The sequence below is a fragment of the Bufo gargarizans genome, chromosome 6, assembly GCF_014858855.1.
Source record: "Bufo gargarizans isolate SCDJY-AF-19 chromosome 6, ASM1485885v1, whole genome shotgun sequence".
Classification (NCBI taxonomy): domain Eukaryota; kingdom Metazoa; phylum Chordata; class Amphibia; order Anura; family Bufonidae; genus Bufo; species Bufo gargarizans.
This window is the reverse complement of record NC_058085.1, coordinates 331998532-332018291: the sequence shown is the minus strand read 5'-3', so window position 1 is coordinate 332018291 and position 19760 is coordinate 331998532. Positions and strand designations below refer to the sequence as shown.

Sequence of the window (19760 nt, the reverse complement as noted above, 5' to 3'; positions counted from 1 at the left end):
CTTTACTTACAACTCCAAGATGTATGAGGACTTTGACGTTTTCCCAAATGGCACGTTGAACTTTTCCCGATCCCAGATTTGATACTTAAAATCTTTTGGGGGAACTGAAGAAAATTCTATTTTGTAGCCCGCACGGACTATTTCATGGGCCCAAGGGTTTGATGTTAGCTTTTCCCAGGCTGCAAGGAAATCTTTCAGTCTTTCCCCCACTTTGGCGTCATTGCTTCTCAGAGGGTTTATTCTTATTTATTTTATGGTTTCTTCTGAGCCTCTCTGGTAACCTATGAGGCGAAAACAGACCAAAAAAATTTAGAAGGGTACATATAACTGCAAGGGAGGACACCACAGTGCACAATAGAAGGCCCCTAAGTAGTGAATCCCAAGCACTCTGCTTAAACAAAAGTAATGCCCGCAGGGAACTTACGTGAGGATGAGTAGGAGCATCGAGCTCTCTGGGCGATGGCGGTTCCCGGGACTGACATGGTGAACTAGACCTCAGATCAGTCCAACACACAGCTCCTCACTCTGCCGATCGGCATTTGTACCTTGCCGCGGGTCACCCGACTCCCACGTCACTTCCTGGACGCACCGGAAGTGACAAAATACACAAGCTCTAATGCACTGGGTGCGCAACCTGCTTGAGCAATGATGGACCAGGAGCAGGACGCCATCTCAGGAGCAGGCCCCAGATTAACCAGAGCGAGCCCTCCCGCTTCTCCCCTGCCCAGCGTTAGTACGAGACTGCGGGCAAGCAGGGGAGGACCGCATATCCCAGCGGTTCCAAGATAAGTGCTGATGCACCATTCTCCTCACCGGGAGATCCACATTCCTCTTCAAGTGTGTATTATGGGGTGAAAAATACAGTATTAGTCGCGAGTGGAGGAGGCATTAAAGGGGGTTTTCGGATTGCATCAACAACCTTTAAAAAGATGATTTATGATGGTAGCTGTAATTTTGTAATGTATTTATTTTACCTTTATTGCTCCTATCTCCTGTTCTGGGCTGTGGTCACATGACTGTGTCCATGGAGCTCCTTCTTACTTCCTGTGATGTTATGTCCATGGGCGGGGTATTTGTATGGGGGTGTCTATGTTAACAGCTGGGTGGGAGGAGCTATAAACTAGCTGGACATTATAAAGGGACGGTGCTAGAGAAGTGCATCATGGGTTTGGTTGGATACAGCAACAGGAAGTGCTACCTACAGGATGGAAACAACCAGAGTGATTGGTGTACACAATGAAAACGGTTCAGGAGAGCCCAAAAAAATAAAATAAAAGCATGGGATAGTTGTATTTAAGGTAAGCAAACACATTAGCATATTTATTAAAAGACATAGTAATCCTAGAAAACCCCTTTAAAGAACACAGTGGGGTCACTGTCCAGTTGTCCTAGAGGCCAGGAGGTTATCGACAGCGTGGGCCAAGTTATCCACATATCCATCAGCAGTCACTTGGGGATGGCTTTCATCACTAGGCCTGGAAGAGAAGACGTTTTTAGGATATTTTATGCAGATGTCCGTGTGTACGTCACAGCAGAGCTAAGACATAGTTGTCATTGGCTTACCTGTATTTCCCTGTTCTGACGAGCACGCCTCGAATGCCACAGCTTTGTGCCCCTCCGATATCATTAACCACGTCATCTCCAACCATTACGGCCTGCAATGCAATTCAGTATACAGTATAAGGCCTCATACACACGACCGTTGTGTGCATCCGCGTCCGTTCCGTCATTTTTCACAGTTTAGCGGAGGTCCCATTCATTTCTGACATTTGTCATGGACCTAATGTCATCCACGTGGGCTGAATATAGGGCACATACTACTACATGGGCAAGAGCACTACACAATGCCGCCATATACTACCTCGTGTGGTTGCACTCCCATCTCTGCCAGTGCAGACATAAAGAAGTTCTTGGACGGCTTTCCCACAACCTCCGCTGTGATATCGCAGGCGTACTGAAACACAAAAGTGGGAGAATTACTGAAGTGCAATAATGTCTGGTGTGTGCGGACAACACCAAAGGCACGCTTACCTCCAGAGCTTTCATGTAGGCCCCCACGTCTAACTTCAAGCCGTCAGTTTCCTTATAATAGCGTCTGGGAATAAAAAACATTCATTACATTATATAGCAAACCTGTGCCGATACAGGACCACATACAAACCAAAGGCAGATGTGAGGGTCTGTGCACACCAATTGTTAGAATGGGGCACCATGATACCCCAGCCCTCCAGGTGCACCCCCACAGCAAACAGGAGTTTAACTGGAGTGCTGGTCAAATAGCCGAGGGGGAAACTAGGGTCCCAGTGACGTATACAGGAATGATGGGGCCCATTTCCTTTGAGTTCAATGATAGCTGTATACTGTAAATATAGTTTGTAGTGGCTCATCCGGCTATTGCATATGGAATGGGTGCCCCAACTGATATAGACACACCCAGTCTATAGAAAAAGATCAATGCAAAATTATAGGGTGGTTGTGCACACCTCATTCGGAAGAATACAGTTTTATAGATGTATGGCAGTATCCAATGTGCAAGGAATCTCAGAGATATCCAAGGGCGGACCAAGATCGGGTAAACCAATGAATATCTCAGATAGTCCTCAAGTGGTTGTATAGACCTCTGACCGTTCCTAGCCACTGAGGAAGGAGACTGAGATCTCTGAAACGCGTATGGTGAGGACCCCCAACCAGACGCTATTCATCACTATTGAGGTTCTGTTAGAGCGCTCTAACGTCTATTATTCAAGCGGTACCTGATACGACCAGCATTTGGACCCTGCAACTCTGACAACTACTCCAGATTAGAAGGAGACGCCGAAAGATTAGAGCATCGTCAGCGCTGTAGGCACGTGGGACGCCGCGGCCACAGGCACGAACAGTACCAACTTATTGCTCTAAATACCGGGACTCCAAGAATATCACCTGCGGCAGACACGTAGTATACTGGCCGACCCTCCGCTGTACTACAAGACTGCCAATCGAGACATCGAACTGCGAGTAAGGGCATTACCTTTTAGCCAGATTACTTATATAATTGCAGGAACCGTTGAAAGCCGCAACAATCACTAATGTATTTCAGTGTATGATACCTCATTTCAATACTGAAGTGACACATTGTCACACAATCGGAAACATTCAAATCCATCTATTGCAATAGATAGTGCGGTTTTTTTTTTTATAGTGGATGAACGTTTTTTTACCTTTTGTTGCATTTTAACCATTGCAATTCCGCTGTGGATGAAGTAATGATTGGAGGAACCCTCACACACCGTTTTATATTATATAGAGGTGGAATCCTCCCTCTTCCTTCCCCTTTTTCTACAGGTGGAACTTCCCCTATATAGGTGGAAATACCTTATACCTATACGAATGATTCTATTAGATTTTTTAGAGGTGGGCTCACTTCTATGAATTTACTATAACATTTAGGTGGATTCACTTTTATGTATTTACGTTTTATTACACATCTCACGTTTGTGCTTTTACTTTGTGGTCCCATTGCGGATATTATTTACTGCTCCCACCTGGTAGAATTGTGGATTAATTTTTGATCACTACATTGATGAATTCTGGTTAAGGATTATATCCATTTGAAGAGAATTGCCACATTTCTTACTCTAAATATTTTAATTTATAATATTATTTTAGTTTTTTGGAACGGTCAGAGGTCTATACAACCACTTGAGGACTATCTGAGATATTCTTGGTCCGCCCTTGTATATCTCTGAGATTCCTTGCACATTGGATACTGCCATACATCTATTGGAATAAAATTGTAATCAATATACATTTGTTCTATACGTTAATTGTATTCTTCCAAATGAGGTGTGCACAACCACCCTATATTTTACATGTATACTGTAAATGTCTAGGGGTAGCTGCGGGCGGTCAGTTTTGTAATCTGCTATGTAAAGGCATAAAGGAAAAACAAAGAAGGATCGAGCATGTTCAATTTCAAACCCAATCCTTTGGTTCTCAAGAGGGATAAACCGCCGCCATCATCCCGCATTTGACAACACACTTTGCTGAATGTGTGCAAGTGTATAGGGGGGATTTAAGCCTCATTCACACGTCAGTGTTCCACGTACGTGTGCTGTACGTGTTCTCCATGGACCGCACACGCCCCCTTCATTTTAATGCGTGTATTCAGACATCAGTGATTTTAGGACGGTCCATAGGTCAGTGCTTTTAGCACGGAAGCATGCTCTATTTTGTCCATGTTCACGTATCCATCACGTCCATTAAAGTCTATGGGTCCGTGAAAACCATGGATGCAACACGGATGCAATCCGTGTTTCACAGATCATTAGGAAGAGATGCTTCGAAAATTATTTTGTTCAGTGTCAGTGAAACACAGATGACACACGGACAGCAAAAAACGGACACACGGACCCAACACAGATCCTTTACAGAGGCATCACTGACCACCTTTTCACGGATTTGAACACAGACGTGTGAATGAGGCTTTATCAGTACAGTTATGTCAGTTATCTGTCAATGCACTGGAAATAGTACATTCAGACTGCACTAGGTACATGAAGTTGGGTATATTTGACGACTTGATAATACAAAAAATTCAAAAAGTTTCAACCTGCCATTTTTTATCTATGCCAGATTCATCAGCAGGGTGTTACATGCTGCACAGGGGAAGACATTGATGCATTTCTTGCACTGTGCATCAGTATTAACAGAGATCCTTTGAAAAATATGTCATCCAAGTACAATGATTTCATAAAAACATAAGTTGTCGGTGGGGCCCATACTAACGCCAGCAGTCCTAAAAAAGGTGAATGGAGTGGTAGCAGACGTGTGAACGCTGCTCCATTTCAAACAAGAGAACATGGGACCCTCATGCTCGTGATTGGTGGGATCCCCAGTGGTCGCACCCCTAACCTCTATTCTGTGAATAGGGAATACGAGTTCTTCATGGGACAACCCCTTTAACGCAGAAAAAGAAGGGAACATAAAAATTATCATAGAGAAGGCCAAGGGCACATAAAATCTGAAGCTCTCACCCTTTCCCTAAAGATATGAGCACGGGTTTCTCCAGGCCAAGTAACACTTGAAAGGCTCGGTTGACGTTCTGGTAGGAGAAGTTTTCGGCGGCGTCTCCAATCACAACACAGTTGGGTTCGGATTTATCAATGGAGTCAAATTCAGGGAGCAGATCTGGAGGAAAGGGATAGACATGTAGGTATCATTCTCTGATCTGTTCAGGTAAGCTATTCCATTACCGAGAACGCGTCAGGGTTCGTCATGATTTTCCACCGGCTTGGTAGACCAGCAAATAACGATTCCACATGCAATATAGATAATAAAATAAGGAGCGGCACACGTCTGCGTTTACGGAGCTATTTATCACTGTCCAGTCCTGATATGACGCACTCTCCACCCACCGTCATGGACCAGTAAGTGAGGGCGCAATCCCTGTTCCTGCATCAGCTTTCTTGCAGCGGGGCCCGGAGCAGTTACTTCGTCTTCGGATATGTTGAATCCAAACTTCTGCAGTTTACGGACAAACTGAGCCCTCGTGGCCTGAGACTCATTTGTGCAGAATCGCAACTTCAAACCAGCTTGCCGGATCCTGGTAAAGAAGATCAGGAACTTAGGTTGATTAAATCCAATTCAGTAAAAGCACATAACAGCCAAACCTCTTTGAGAAGACCAGTCTTGATCTAGACCAGATGTTTTGGTGGTGGAATTCTCAATTCCTTTATATCTCATGTATGTTGACCTTTCTCCCTGAGATGACCAGCCTTCTAGAAGACCATTTTTTCGCTGAAATTTTGGGTGGTCATCTCTAAGGCCTCTTTCACACGAGCGTGGCGTGTGAGGGCCCGATAAGATGCGGGTGCGTTGCGGTAAAATGCACGATTTTTCCGCGCGAGTGCAAAGCGTTTTAATGCGTTTTGCACGCGCATGAGAAAAATCGCCATGTTTGGTACCCAGACCCAAACCCGGACTTCATCACTGAAGTTCAGGTTTGGGTTAGGTGTTGTGTAGATTTTATTATTTTCCCTTATAACATGGTTATAAGGGAAAACAATAGCATTCTTAATACAGAATGCAAAGTAAATTAGGGATGGAGGGGTTAAAAAAGAAAAAAAAAGGTTAACTTACCTGCTCCATAGCTGCCGGTCTCTGTTCTATCTTCAGGACTCGGCAAAAGACCTGTGGTGACGTCACTATGGTCCAATCACATGGTTCATCACCATGGTGAGAGATCATGTGATTGGATCATGTAATGCGACGTCACCACAGGTCCTTAGCCGGCAGCTCAACATTACAGAAGAAGACAGAGATCCGCAACTACGCGATCAAGTGGACTCGGTGAGTTAATTATTTTTTTTTTTAACCCCTCCATCACTATTTTACTTTGCATTCTGTATTCAGAATGCTATTATTTTCCCTTATAACCATGTTATAAGAGAAAATAATACAGATCGGGTCCCCAACATTCATCTGACAGGTTAGATCATGTGGTATTTTTATAGAGCAGGTTGTCACGGACGCAGCGATACCTAATATGTATACCATTTTTTTATTTATGTAAGTATTACACAATGATTTCATTTTTGAAACAAAAAAAATCATGTTTTAGTGTCTCCATATTCTGAGAGCCATAGTTTTTTCAGTTTTTGGGCGATTATCTTAGGTAGGGGCTCATTTTTTTTACGGGATGAGATGACGGTTTGATTGGCACTATTTTGGGGGGCATATGGCTTTTTGATCGCTTGCTATTACATTACAAAAAATGATTTATTCAGCACAGTTTTAATTTTTTTACGGTGTTCACCTAAGGGGTTAGGTGATATTTTAATAGAGCTGGTCGATACAGACGCTGCGATACCTAATATGTATACTTTTTATTTATTTAAGTTTTACACAATAACAATTAAAACAAAAAGCTGTTAGCGTTAGTGTCTCCATATTCTAAGCCATAGTTTTTATATTTTTTGAGCGATTGTCTCAGGTAGGGGCTCATTTTTGTGGTGTACGTCTTGGATCTGAAATTTGGTACATGGTGCGTCTTAAAATGTGTTTCCTGGAGAAGTAGAATCTGAGCATTTTCTTTCTGCAAACCAGCTAGGATCTTTGCTCTTTTATCAGGTATATTAAAACCCCTTACATTCAAGGAGACCAATTTGATCTCAACCCTCTGATTGATTGGTGGCGCCATGACCAAATTACAGAGAGACCCTGACAGGATCGGTGGCAGGTACGGGGGTGAGGAAAACACACAACGGTAAGACAATACAACAGGAAATCACACAAGGACACTAGAGACAAAAAAAAAAAAATGGGGGAAGGGAAAAAGTAATCGGACAAGACAAGACCACAAAAAGAAAAAAGGAAAAGACTGCAGACACAATCCCAATCAGGGAAGACACCCTAAGGTATCAAGGAAACCTCGGAAATGAGGTGAGTAACGAAAAACGTTAATCAGGGAACTGTCTTCCAACAGCAGGTGTAGAGACCTGCCTGAGAGTATACATAACCCGCACTAAACCTCTGAGCGCCCTAAAAAGATGGCGGGCAAAAAAGGGGGGGGGGGCAATTCTATAAAAAGGTACCAATCCCCAACAAACAAACAGGAGACCCAGCAACAGGAGATCAAACTGTAAGGTAGGGGAGCCTAGTGAAATGAATTACCCCTTCTTGGGAGAGGGGAACCATGTCACCAGATCTAGTAGAAAAATCTGCCGCATGGGAGCTGGACTTCAGCCAGCAGAGACCTTATGGGAAAAACTATGTAAAGGGGTACAGCATACTCCTCAAATCGCAACTAAGAGGAACGATCAAGAAGGCAGTCTCCTATCTTCCACCCCTCTATTACATCCTGGTGAGGTAGCCTTCCAAACAGAGAATCTCGACAGGATCGGGGGAGTAATAGTCCAGTCGGGGAGTTCAATATCAGGGAGGCCCAGCGCTGCTAAGAAATCAGCTAACTCAGACGGATCACGCAGTTCATAGCGCTTGCCATCCCTTCTGACCACCAACTGGAACGGATAGCCCCACATGTAGGGAATGTCTCTTTCACGGAGGCACTCTAGCAGAGGGCGAAGAGCCCTTCTCTGTTGTAACGTGGAGCGAGCCAGGTCCTGTAGAAGTGAGATATGGACTCCCCGAAACTCAATCGTGGCTGTGTTGCGCGCCTTACGCATGATCTCTTCTTTAATGGAGTAGTAGTGCAGGCGACATATCACATCCCTGGGTCTAGCAGGATCCGGATCCTGCAAGAAAAGTTCTTGCAGGGTGTGAATAAGATCAGCTGTAGGGATAGCTTCAGGTAGGCCCCGCAGCCTGATATTATTGCGCCTACTACAATTTTCCACGTCTTCATGTAGACGATAGAGCTGGCTAATATGCTGATCCCTTTGCACACCTTTATCTTCTAGCATGTCCAGGCGGGAGGACAATTCAGCCTGGTGGGAGGATACATCGTCCAACCTCTCCTCCACCATTTGTAAATTGGTGGACAGGGTATGGAGTTCCTGCTTATAGGAGGTTTCAAGGCGCGCAATAAACTGTTCCATCTCTTGCCTGGTCGGCAGTTGTCGGTCATGGGCTCTCCAGTCCCAAGGCGGATCTTCTGTGTCCGTCGGAGGGATAGCCTGGGATAAAGCTGGTTTCTGCGGGGTCTGTGCGGCCTGAGCCGGCGGCATGGAGTCTCGTGGGGCCTGGCAAGATGGCGCCGGCCTAGTGTCCCCGCCAGACATAACGTGGGCCGGAGGAGGTGAGTCCCTCTTCTGGTTTACAGCAGGCGATTGAGGCTGGATCATATTGCGGTGGGCAACCCCGGATTTCTCCGCTGGCTTCGGAGTATGTAAGGGCTTGTATGGGGGTGCAGCGATGTTCAGTTCGCGCGCAGCTTGTGGGAGAGCCGTGGCGCCCGGGTCGCGGCCCGTTACCTTCTGGCCTTCCAGAGCAAAAAACTGCTGGATGTCCTTGTGCCTCACGTCCGTGAGGGTACTAACGGAACCGGCAGAAGAACCCCTTCTCTCAGCGATGCGTGTTCACTCCGTCATAGTCAGGACACGCCCCCAGTGTATCTAGGGGCTCATTTTTGATCGCTTGCTGATGTACTTTTTGTAATGTAAGGTGACAAAAAAATTGATATGATATGTTTATAGAGCCGGTCGATACGCACGTGGCGATACCCAATATGTCTACTTTTTTCCCCCCTATTTTTTACTAATTTTTTTAACTTTATTTGGGGAAAATTACGTTTTTGTTTATTTTTACTTTAAAAATTAAATTTTTGGTGGGGAAAACTTTATTTTTTCACTTTATTTTTTGTCCCACTTTGGGATTTCAACTTTTGGGGGTCAAATCTTTTACAATGCATTCCAATACTTCTGTATTGGAATACATTGGCTGTATGAGTAATACTGTGTGTATTACTCATACAGATTCCGGGGCCTGTAAGATCCAGAGGGCTGAATCTCACAGGTTCGTCACAGGAAGGCATCGTGCTGCCTTCCATGCCATCGGGTCCCCCCAACAGCCCCACGGGGACCCGATGGCACCTCCGCCGCAACATGAAAAGCCGCAAACCGCAGGTCTGAACTGACTTGCGGTTTGCGACACGGGGGGGGGGCTTTGGGGCGGGGTGCCTGCGCATTTAGCCAAGGTGCCTGCTCAATGATTTGAGCAGGCACCTTGCTCCGATCACCGCCCGCCGCACTTAAGTAGCAGGACATCAGGGCGTACCTGTGCACCCCGTGTCCTACAGAGGTTAATATATGCAAATGAGCCTCTAGGAGCAACGGGGGTGTTGCCGTTACACCTAGAGGCTCTTCTCTCTGCAACTGCTGCACCCTCTGCACTTTGATTGACAGGACCACTGCCTGGTCCTGTCAAAGTGCAGAGAGAGCAGAGCCTCTAGGTGTAATGACAACGCCCCCGTTGCTCCTAGAGGTTCATTTGCATATATTAAAACGTAATTTTTCTCAGCAATGCAGACACATATGAACATGGGACAACACAGATGTCTTCAGCTGCCAAGCGCACATGTAACAGGTCAGCCAGTGTCATAGGTACAAAACTGCTGACAGATGCCATTTTCTAGCTTCACCCATTATATGAGAATTTCCCAAAAACTGGATTAAATGTTGTTTTCTGAGCTTTTGATATCAATGACATATCAATATCAGATCGGCACGCATTCAACACTGGAGCCCCGCTGATCAGCTGTTTGAGGAGGCCGCGGTTCTTTGTTGAGCACCACGGCCTCCTCTCACCTCGCCAGGCACAGCGCCGTACATTCCATAGTGGCTGTGCTTGGTATTACAGCTCAGGTCCATTCACTTGAATGGGATTGAGCTGTGCCTAGGCCACGTGACCGATGAACATGACATCACTGGCAGCGCCACTCAGCGGAGCACCGCAGCCTCTTCAAACAGCAGTGCAGAGAGAGTCGGACCCCCGCCGATCTGATATTAGTGACCTATCCTGAGGACTCTCGGAAGACCCCTTTAATGAAGGCTCATAGACTAAAGATGGGTATAAATGCACTATGGCTACAGGACACTCCTGTGCTCAGTGCAATACAGTAGGAGCTCTAAACAGTAATGAATAACCCAGATATAATTACAGTACTATTTATTCACCCATCGGACCATGTAAAACCATAAAAACCCATTCGATGTACTTGATCTGGACTGGAAATATTATAACAATGGGAAAGTTATGGGGACAATGTCAGCGGCGAGGGCAAGTGTACGCTGCACCAGTGCAGAACCTGGAAGCGACTGCAGAAGTTTAGCCCTTGTGGCACCCGATGCCTCGGCAGCTCGAGGTTAAACGCATCTCTATGGTTGTCTGTGGCCATCAGACAGATGAAAATAACACATAACACTTAATGTGTAATTGCCCTTCATAACATGAGCTTTTCTCGTTTTAAATGAGGCCATTTGGATAAAGAGATAACGAGGTCCCAGCGCACGTTACTAATGTAGCAGCGAAGTGCGGCACACTTAGAGGGTAATGATGCAGGTGAGCAAAGCATACGAGGGACCAATTATCCCTAATAAATGACTATGCGACCTTCTCAGAACAGTGAGCAGAGGGCGACAGGAGGAAGGGAGCGAGGCAGCATCTGTTCTCTCATGTCACAGTGAACACCCCCAATGAGCGCCCACCCACCCTGGAATATGCAGAAGAAGACATCTCCACACACTTGGCAGTCACGGTCTCATAGATGAGCACCTGAACACCAAATTTTAACTGACAGTCTACTACATGTCGTCATTTACTTCAACCATGCTTCTGAAAAACGATATAGTGACATCATCAGAACATGCAAGACCCGTCTAGTGACATCATAATCATTGGAGAAAAGAGCTGGAAGTGCATCAATGTATAGGTTCTGAGACCTAACCATGATCTCTGGGACAACTAGAAGATGGTGACGACCGAACCTCACCAGTGGTTGAAGTGCATTTATCTCAAAACGTCAGCAACACGAGTCTAGGGATTATTAAAAGCTCCGAATAGTCAGAAAGAACTAGACATAACTGTGGGATCAATGGCCAATGTAGGCGGATGTGTTAAAGTGACCCTTTGATTCAAGAAACAAAATTCACATTAAAGAGGTTTTCACATCACAGACAATGGGGGCCAATCGCTAGGATATACCCCCATTGTCTGATAGGTGCGGGTCCCACCTCTGGGATCCGCACCTACACCGAGAACGGAGCGGGGAAGGTGGCGGAGGGCGCACTGCGCATGTACCCCCCCCCCCATTCATTTCTACGGGGCCAGCGCTCGGCTATTTCTATCGGCACCATAGCAATGAATGGGAGCGGTGGCCGCACAAGCGCAGTGCGCTCCCATTCACTTGTATGGGGAGAGCGCTTGGCGGTGGCCGGCCAGCCACCACTCTTGCCGCTCTGTTCTCGGTGTAGGTGCGGGTCCCAGAGGTGGGACCCGTACCCATCAGACAATGGGGGCATATCCTAGTGATATGCCCCCAATGTCTCTGATGGAAATACCCCTTTAAGCGCTCAATGCCCATATTGTGGACAGTAAACGACTGGTGTGCATGAGCCCTAAAGGGGTTGTCTGCTTTATTTATATTGATGACCTATCCTCCGGCAGCGGCCAACACCGGCACCCCGGTTTGAAGAGAAGGCCAAGCTCCATGCGAGCGCTGCCTCCTCTTCATTGTTTACCTGCTCGCCATCGCCACTGCAGCAATGAGCAGTCACATCACTTCTGTGGGACCGTTAAGGTATAATTACACTGCTCACCAGTGATGACCAGTTTGCAGTGTTCGCCCACGAACACATGCGATCTGCCATCTTTATTCCTAAGTCCGGCGATGCAGAGGTAAGTCCTTACCTGTGCCTGCGCCGCGAGCCGCTCCGAAACACATGCGGTCACCGGGAGCAGGCAGTTCCGAGAAGAGCCAGATGAAGGCCCCCGGTGGCTGTTCTCGGAACTGCCTGCTCCCGGGGACCGCATGTGTTTCAGAACAGCTCGCAGCGCAGGCACAGTTAAGGACTTACCTCTGCATCGCCGGACTTGGGAATAAAGATGGCAGATCGTCGGCGAACACTGCGAACTGGCCATCACTGCTGCTCACCACAGCGCTTGCGACGACGAGCAGGTAAAGCAGCGCTCATACGGAGTGCGGCCTTCTCTTCAAACAGCTAATCGGCGGGGGTGCCGAGGGTCGGACCGACGCCTATCTGATAGTGATGGCCTATCCTGAGGAGAGGTCATCAATATAAATAAAGCAGACAACCCCTTTAACTGGGGAGCAAACGGAACCTTTGCAGCGTGCCCCCGTCATTCCCTGGCACGGCACAAAAACATATGTACAATAAAATAGTCACTGCTGCGCAACTTCCGCGCCCTCTTCACTTTGACAGGAACAGGCAATGAAAAAGTCATCATGCCAGGTCCTGTCAAAGTGGAGAGAGCAAGGCAGTTGCAGAGAGAGCAGAGCCTCTAGGTGTAATGGTAACGCCCCCGTTGCTCCTAGAGGCTCATTTGCATATATTTAAACATCATTTTCTCAGTAATGTGGACACATATGAACATGGGACCAACACAGATGCCTTCAGCTGCCAAGCTCCATTGCTGTGACTGGGTCAGGTACTGCATGGATGACACGTCAACACTGCGGCCAGTCATTGGCTGTGGAGGTCATGTCACTGCTTTTAAAACAGATGATGATTGAGGGCGGGAGACTTGGGACCTGCGGAGCCAGAGGGGCAGTAATGGAGTATAAGTATGATTACCACCGCGGTCCGCCCACGCTAGGGGATCTGAAGAAAAAGTTAGCAGGGGTGAACAACCCAAAAAAATATTCTTACTTCTAGGTAAAACTTTTAAGACTACTTACGAAAAACCCCTCAAGTCAAGATGTAAGATTTGCATTAGTAAGCATGTCCTAAACCTTTCTTTTTCTCAGAAATCCAAACTCACTTGGGAGAATTTAGCACAAATGGAGGGTGTTGAGGAGCGGCGCACACTCCGGTAGCTCCGAGCCGGCGCTCTTTACCTCCAGGCCGCCTTCCTGCTCATTACATGCGGTGTAACCCACTGAATGGCAGGAGGTTAATGTCATCCTAATTCCAGCACACAATCGCCTCTTCTGATCTTTTACGACTTCCAGCAAACATCTGTGTTGGGGAAACAATTACCTGCGTCCGTGCCGATGCGCTATGTAATCATTAATCGGCTGCCGGCAGGATCTGAACTGTGATCTGGGCATCTGTTCCCTTATTACATGGAAACAATGGACTCATCAGCAACTATCCTGTTTATTGGGGTAAGTAATAGATATGGGGTAGAGGATCCCGAAAACTACATTCCTGGCAGGTGACGGTTTGTTACCTTCTTGTAGTTAAAGTAGATGGTGATTTCGGTAAATATCTAGTTTTGATAAATCTCCCCCAGTATATTTTGTTGGCTGAATTCACGAACAAACGGCGATATCGTTGCGACTGCCATTCTGTGCACATGACATTGAGCTCAGCTGAGAGGTGGACACAATCCTATGTGAACTGTAAGGCTAAATTCACATGTTCAGGATTCACAGTATATGCGGACAATCCGCACTGAAATCCGTGCGGTCAATCCACATCAATTGGTGCAGATTTACAAGCAGATTTTCCCTCTCCATTGAAGTGAATGGAGAAAATCTGGACAGGAAAAATAAAATAAATTGACATGCTGCGGATTTAAAAATCTGCATCGAAAAAAATCTGCATCGTGTGCATGAGAATTTGAAATTCTCATAGAATAAAATGTACATGACCCAAATCCGCACACAATCCTGATCGTGTGCATTTACCCTAACCCTGCTTTCACACCTGAGCGTTTCCCAAACGCGCGTTTTTGACGCGCGTTTTTTGTAATAGTAAACACGCGTTTGACGCGCGTTTGTGTCATTGACTGCAGTGTCCTATGGCCACAAACGCGCGTCAAAACGCCCCAAAGAAGCTCAAGTACTTGTTTGAGCGTCGGGCGTTTTACAGCGCGATCGTACGCGCTGTAAAACGCCCAGGTGAGAACCATTCCCATAGGGAAGCATTGGTTTTCATGTGTTGAGCGTTTTACAGCGCGTTTGAACGCGCTGTAAAACGCTCAGGTGTGAACTTAGGGTAAGGGATTTGCATGCGGAAAATTCCGCACCGTAGGTCATGTACATTGTATTCTATGAGAATTTCAAATTCTCATGCACACAATGCAGATTTTTTCAGTGCAAATTTTGACCGGATACCTCTGCAAAATGGCTTCCAATGAAACATGTTATGATTTCTATATGAAATCGGAGACCCTTCAGTTAGGCCCTACATTCGGTGTATGAGCGGGGAAAGCTACTAGCACAAATGTTGGATATATCTCTTCATCTGAAATATGCCAATAGAGTGCCCGTTTGGCAAGCACCAGGCTGGCATGCATTGGCAGACTTTGCCACCATGCAAACCAAGCAAATGCTTGAGGCCCCAGAGATAAGGGGGCTGAAAAAAGCAAATTAAAACTTCTAAACTAGGCGCGGACATATCACCTGTGCAGCCGGTTCAGCTGCATAGGGGCCCAGTGGGGGAGGGGGGCCCTTCCGAGCTGTAAAGCAGCAGCAGAAGTGCCCAGGTTGTACTGCTAAGCTGAGAGTGGGGCTAAGCAGGGCGATGGGGTACATCAGACTTAACTTTGCATGGGGAGCCAGAAATCGGACCTCCACTGATCGGATATTGATGACCTATACTGAGTATAGTCCATCAATATACTGCTCCCAGAAATCCTCTTTAAGGGTCCATTCACACATCCGCAATTCCATTCTGCATTTGGAATTGCGAACCCATACATTTCAGGTCGTGCGGCCCCGATCGGAATTGTGGACCAAATGCGGAATGGAATTGCGGACCCATACATTTCAGGTCGTGCGGCCCCGATCGGAATTGTGGACCCACACTTCCGGGTCCGCAATTCCGATCCTGAAAAAAATAGAACATGTCCTATTCTTGTCCGCAATAGGCATATTCTCTTAGTGCCGGCAATGTGTGGTCCGCAAAATGCGGAACCCACATTGCCGCTGTCTATGTTTTGCAGATCCGCAAAACACACACGGATGTGTGAATAGACCCTAAAGGGCATCTGTCAGCAGATTTGTCCCTATGACACTGGCTGACCTGTTACATGTGCACTTGGCGGCTGAAGACATCTGTGTTGGTCCCATGTTCATATGTGTCCGTACTGCTGAGAAAAATTAGGTTTTAATTTATGCGAATGAGCCTCTAGGAGCAACAGGGGCGTTACCATTACACCTAAAGGCTCTGCTCTTTCTGCCACTGAAGCGTCCTCTGCACTTTGATTGACAGGGACAGGTGTGAAGACATCTACCCCGCCTGGTCCTGTCAAAGTAAAGAGGGTGCAGCAGTTGCAGAGAGGTCAGCCAGTTTCAGAGGTACAAAACTGCTGACAGATGCCCTTAAAAGAAACTTTTCTAGATAACAGAAAATTGCGGCAAAGTAAAAAAAAAAAAAGATTTCGATGTGGAAATAGAACATTTTTTATGATTCCGAACCAGGAACATTGATATAAATCAAACTCTACAAATGCAATATATTTACACTGACCGCTGTCATTATATTGTGAGACTGAAATGAAAACGTCCGTTACGACTCGCTCACATTTCCCTTTTCCACGGACAGCACACGTATCCATTGATTTTCATGTGTTTGTTCGCACATGAGTGGTTCTTCATTCACCGTGGATCAATGTAAAAATCACGGAGACAAGCGCTACGTTGGTCCATGATGCGGCCCAAACACGCCCATTGAAGTCTAAGGGTCCGTGTTTAACCACTGACACAACACGGAGGAAATGTGGACCAAACATGGATCCTCACAGACAGCTTCATGGATGAGACACGGACAGATTTTCCATGGACGTCAAACAGACACAGAAATGTAAACGAGGCCTAAACATTTTACAGGCAAACGTCGCGGTCTATAAATTCCAGGCCTCCTATGGAGCGGGATCACTTTATGGCAGATATATCAGTACCCTCTGCGGAGCCAATGTCTCCTCGTGCCTGGTGGGACACCTCATGGACGCCCGCCGGCAGCTGCTCACTTCTCCTGTCACTTTCAGGATTTTATGGCAGGCCCTGCAGGCAGAAGTTGTGTGCAAATCTAGAAGAATACGCTGTAAATGTCCACCCAGCCTGCTATTCATATGCGAGCAGGGGCCTTGTTGAGCTCACATAAGAGTGTCATCTCCTTCTGTCCTCCATTGATCGGGCACACTTCCCAATGAAAACATCTATTCAGTACACTTGTCACTACGTAGATGCAACCCACACAATGAGGTACACAAGGGCTACCCCCCATGGAGGACTAGAACCTCATGCGCATAGCCCGAGTTGTGCAGGACCGCTATATGGCTCCCACAGAAGTCTATGGACTCATACTGATAGTGGGCACAGAAGGCATACTGAATGCCCACCATGGTGTCATTGAGCATCAGGGTAAGGGTTAATTGGGATTTATAATTCTCTCATTTTCCCGCCTGTTGTATTCTAATGAATGTCAATTTTACATTTTCTGAGGTGATTCTAATTCTGCAATCTGATTGGTACCTGGTTGCCTACCTGTTGCTGAGGTACCTGTTTTCTGCCTGTTCCTGATTGGAGAGTAAGACTTCTGGGGCGGGAAAATCGAATATTTAAGGAAGGTCGCATCAGGTCCGGAGCTTGTCCGCCGCGGAGCCTGGAAGAAGAGGACGTCGTCCCGCCCGCCCGCCCATTATTTCAAAAAAAGAAAATTAGAAGTCGTGGTCTGATATTGGAGGGGGGTTAGTCACCCAGCTTTGCTGGGGGGACAATTGTGGACTCAATGAATTTTAAATGAGTATTTATTGGTTATTTATTTATTTATTTAATTATTATGGTGATTTTATCAGTATTATTATATTTATGTAACCCTTAATAAAAGACCACGGCCAATTTCTACCACAATCTTGTTTTTGTGTTTATTTTAACCAGTTTAGAAGTTAAGTTTAATTATTCAGTATGAGTAATTGCTAATATGGCACCATGTACCTATGTACGGTAAGTTTCGGACTGCATACAGAGGGATTTTAGAGATTTATAAAGAATCTGAAAGAAAAAAGAAATTGTGGCATCCTCCATAAATTCTACTGGAGAATAATCCTGTAATGTGCTGCCATACGGGGGCACCATGCAGCAGGGTCCGCTGTGGGTTCTGCAACGGAATAAAGGGGGATTTTGACATTGTAAAAATCTGCGGTGTGAACTCGCCCTAAGGCTGGGTTCACACCTGAGCGTTTTACAGCGCGTTCCTACGCGCTGTAAAACGCACAACAGGCAAGAACCAATGATTCCCTATGGGAATGGTTCTCACCTGGGCGTTTTACAGCGCGTACGATCGCGCTGTAAAACGCCAGACGCTCAAACAAGTGCTTGAGCTTTTTTTTGGGCGTTTGTCGCGCGTTCCCGCACATAGATATTCGGGAACGCGCGACAATGTGTGCACGCCTGTCTCTGTATGCGCGATTGTAAACGCCCGTACAATCGCGCATACAGAGCGCTTGTTTCAGAACGCTCAGGTCTGAACCCAGCCTAAGGGTACTCGCAGGCATGAATTTTGTGTGGTGTTTTTTTCTTGTAAAAATGTTAAAATGAGGGCTCATGCACACGACCGTATGTATTTTGCTGTCTGCAAAAAACACTTCTGTCTTCATCTTTGCTGTGCACAGGAATAGGACCTTTGATGACGTCACTGCGCTCATCACATGATCCATCACCATGGTGATGGATCATGTGACAGAAAACGTGACGTGAACGCATAGCACCCGCACTGAATCCTGACCCATTCTTTTTTAATGGGTCTGTGTACATGAGCGTTCTGTTTTTTTCACGCATCATTTCTGCGTTATGTGAAAACCGCAGCATGTTCTGTATTCTGCGATTTTCACGCAACGCTGGCCCCATAGAAGTGAATGGGGCTGCGTGAAAATCGCACTTGCTTGCAGATGCGATTTTCATGGATGGCTGCTAAGAGATATTGTTTGTAAACATTGTTTTTTATCACACGCGTGCAAAACGCAGTAAATCGCATTGCACCCGCGCGATAAAAACTGAACTAAACGCGATCGCAAACAAAACCAACTGACGAAATTGCGCAGTTTTCACTGAAAGCATCTGCAACGCATCCGGACATAATCTGGACGCACTCATCCGCAAAAAGTGACTGTACTCTGCACCGCTGGCAGTGAGCACGCATGTGTACAGGGGAGTCAGGAGAGATGGCGGACGGCTACCGATGGCGTGTGGGCTCCTTTACGTCTCATGCCCAGCGCTGTATTACGGATTTACGGTGTACGGATAGAGAATACAGGACCCCTGTACCGCTATGTGCCACATATTGACACCATACGCTCCGTGGAAACAATATTATGCTCAGGTATTTCCATTAGGGCGTGTCCACACAGCCGCTGCCATTTTTGTGGTTTGCAGATCCGCAAAACACGGATACCAGACAAGAGCCTACCGCCATGTTTTTGCACTCCGTCACCAATGTCCCATCCTGGTCTGCAAAACGGACAAGAATAGAACCTGTTCCATCTTTTTTGCGGAGCCACATAACAGACTTGCAGATGCGGACGGCACTCCGCATCTGTGGCCCCATTGAAGGGAACGGGTCCACAACCGATCCGGACAAAAGCAACGGTGGTGTGCATGAGCCCTTAGTCCTGTAGACTGAATGTGGCACATATGGCTATATTCACACTCTAAGGGGCCCTTATTCTAGTGATCATGGGGGGGCCCTGCAATCACAGATGTGGCCCCTTTGCTGTGGATACAGTACTAGGAGACAACACATCCTCACTCTCTTCTATGAGGTATCACAAATAGCTTCTATTGCTATGGATCTACATTTATGTCCATACAATCCACCAGATCGTAACAATCACATTGCATCAACCTGATCGTTACATCACACAGCGCTTACAGAGCCCAGGACTAAAGCCACGCCTCTTCTTATGACCCAAGCCCCGCCCGGTCACTTCCCAACCACGCCCCGCTCGTCTAGCTCCCGGTACCGCACCTGTTGACGGCCTCTATGGAGCCGGGAATGGCGGCGCCGCCTGCCGAGCCCCCGCTGTCATACAGGACACCGCAGACGTCCAGCAGCACTGCCCGCACCCCGGCGGCCCAGGAAGCCATGACCAGCTGCTCCAGAAAGTAGTAGCAGGACGGACCACGCCTACCTATGACG

At 46.8% G+C, this 19760-nt stretch overlaps 1 protein-coding gene across 1 annotated transcript; it reads right to left on the bottom strand.

Moving 5' to 3' along the window:
• Positions 1–1266: 1266 nt before the first annotated feature.
• On the bottom strand, positions 1267–19760 carry LOC122941495 (phospholysine phosphohistidine inorganic pyrophosphate phosphatase). Its single transcript, XM_044298798.1, has 7 exons — positions 19590–19760; positions 5397–5584; positions 5016–5169; positions 2032–2095; positions 1862–1954; positions 1564–1655; positions 1267–1475 (listed from the first exon to the last, which is right to left on the bottom strand). Exons 1-7 carry the CDS (start codon positions 19706–19708, stop codon positions 1373–1375), a joined length of 813 nt encoding a protein of 270 aa, XP_044154733.1. The 5' UTR covers positions 19709–19760; the 3' UTR covers positions 1267–1372.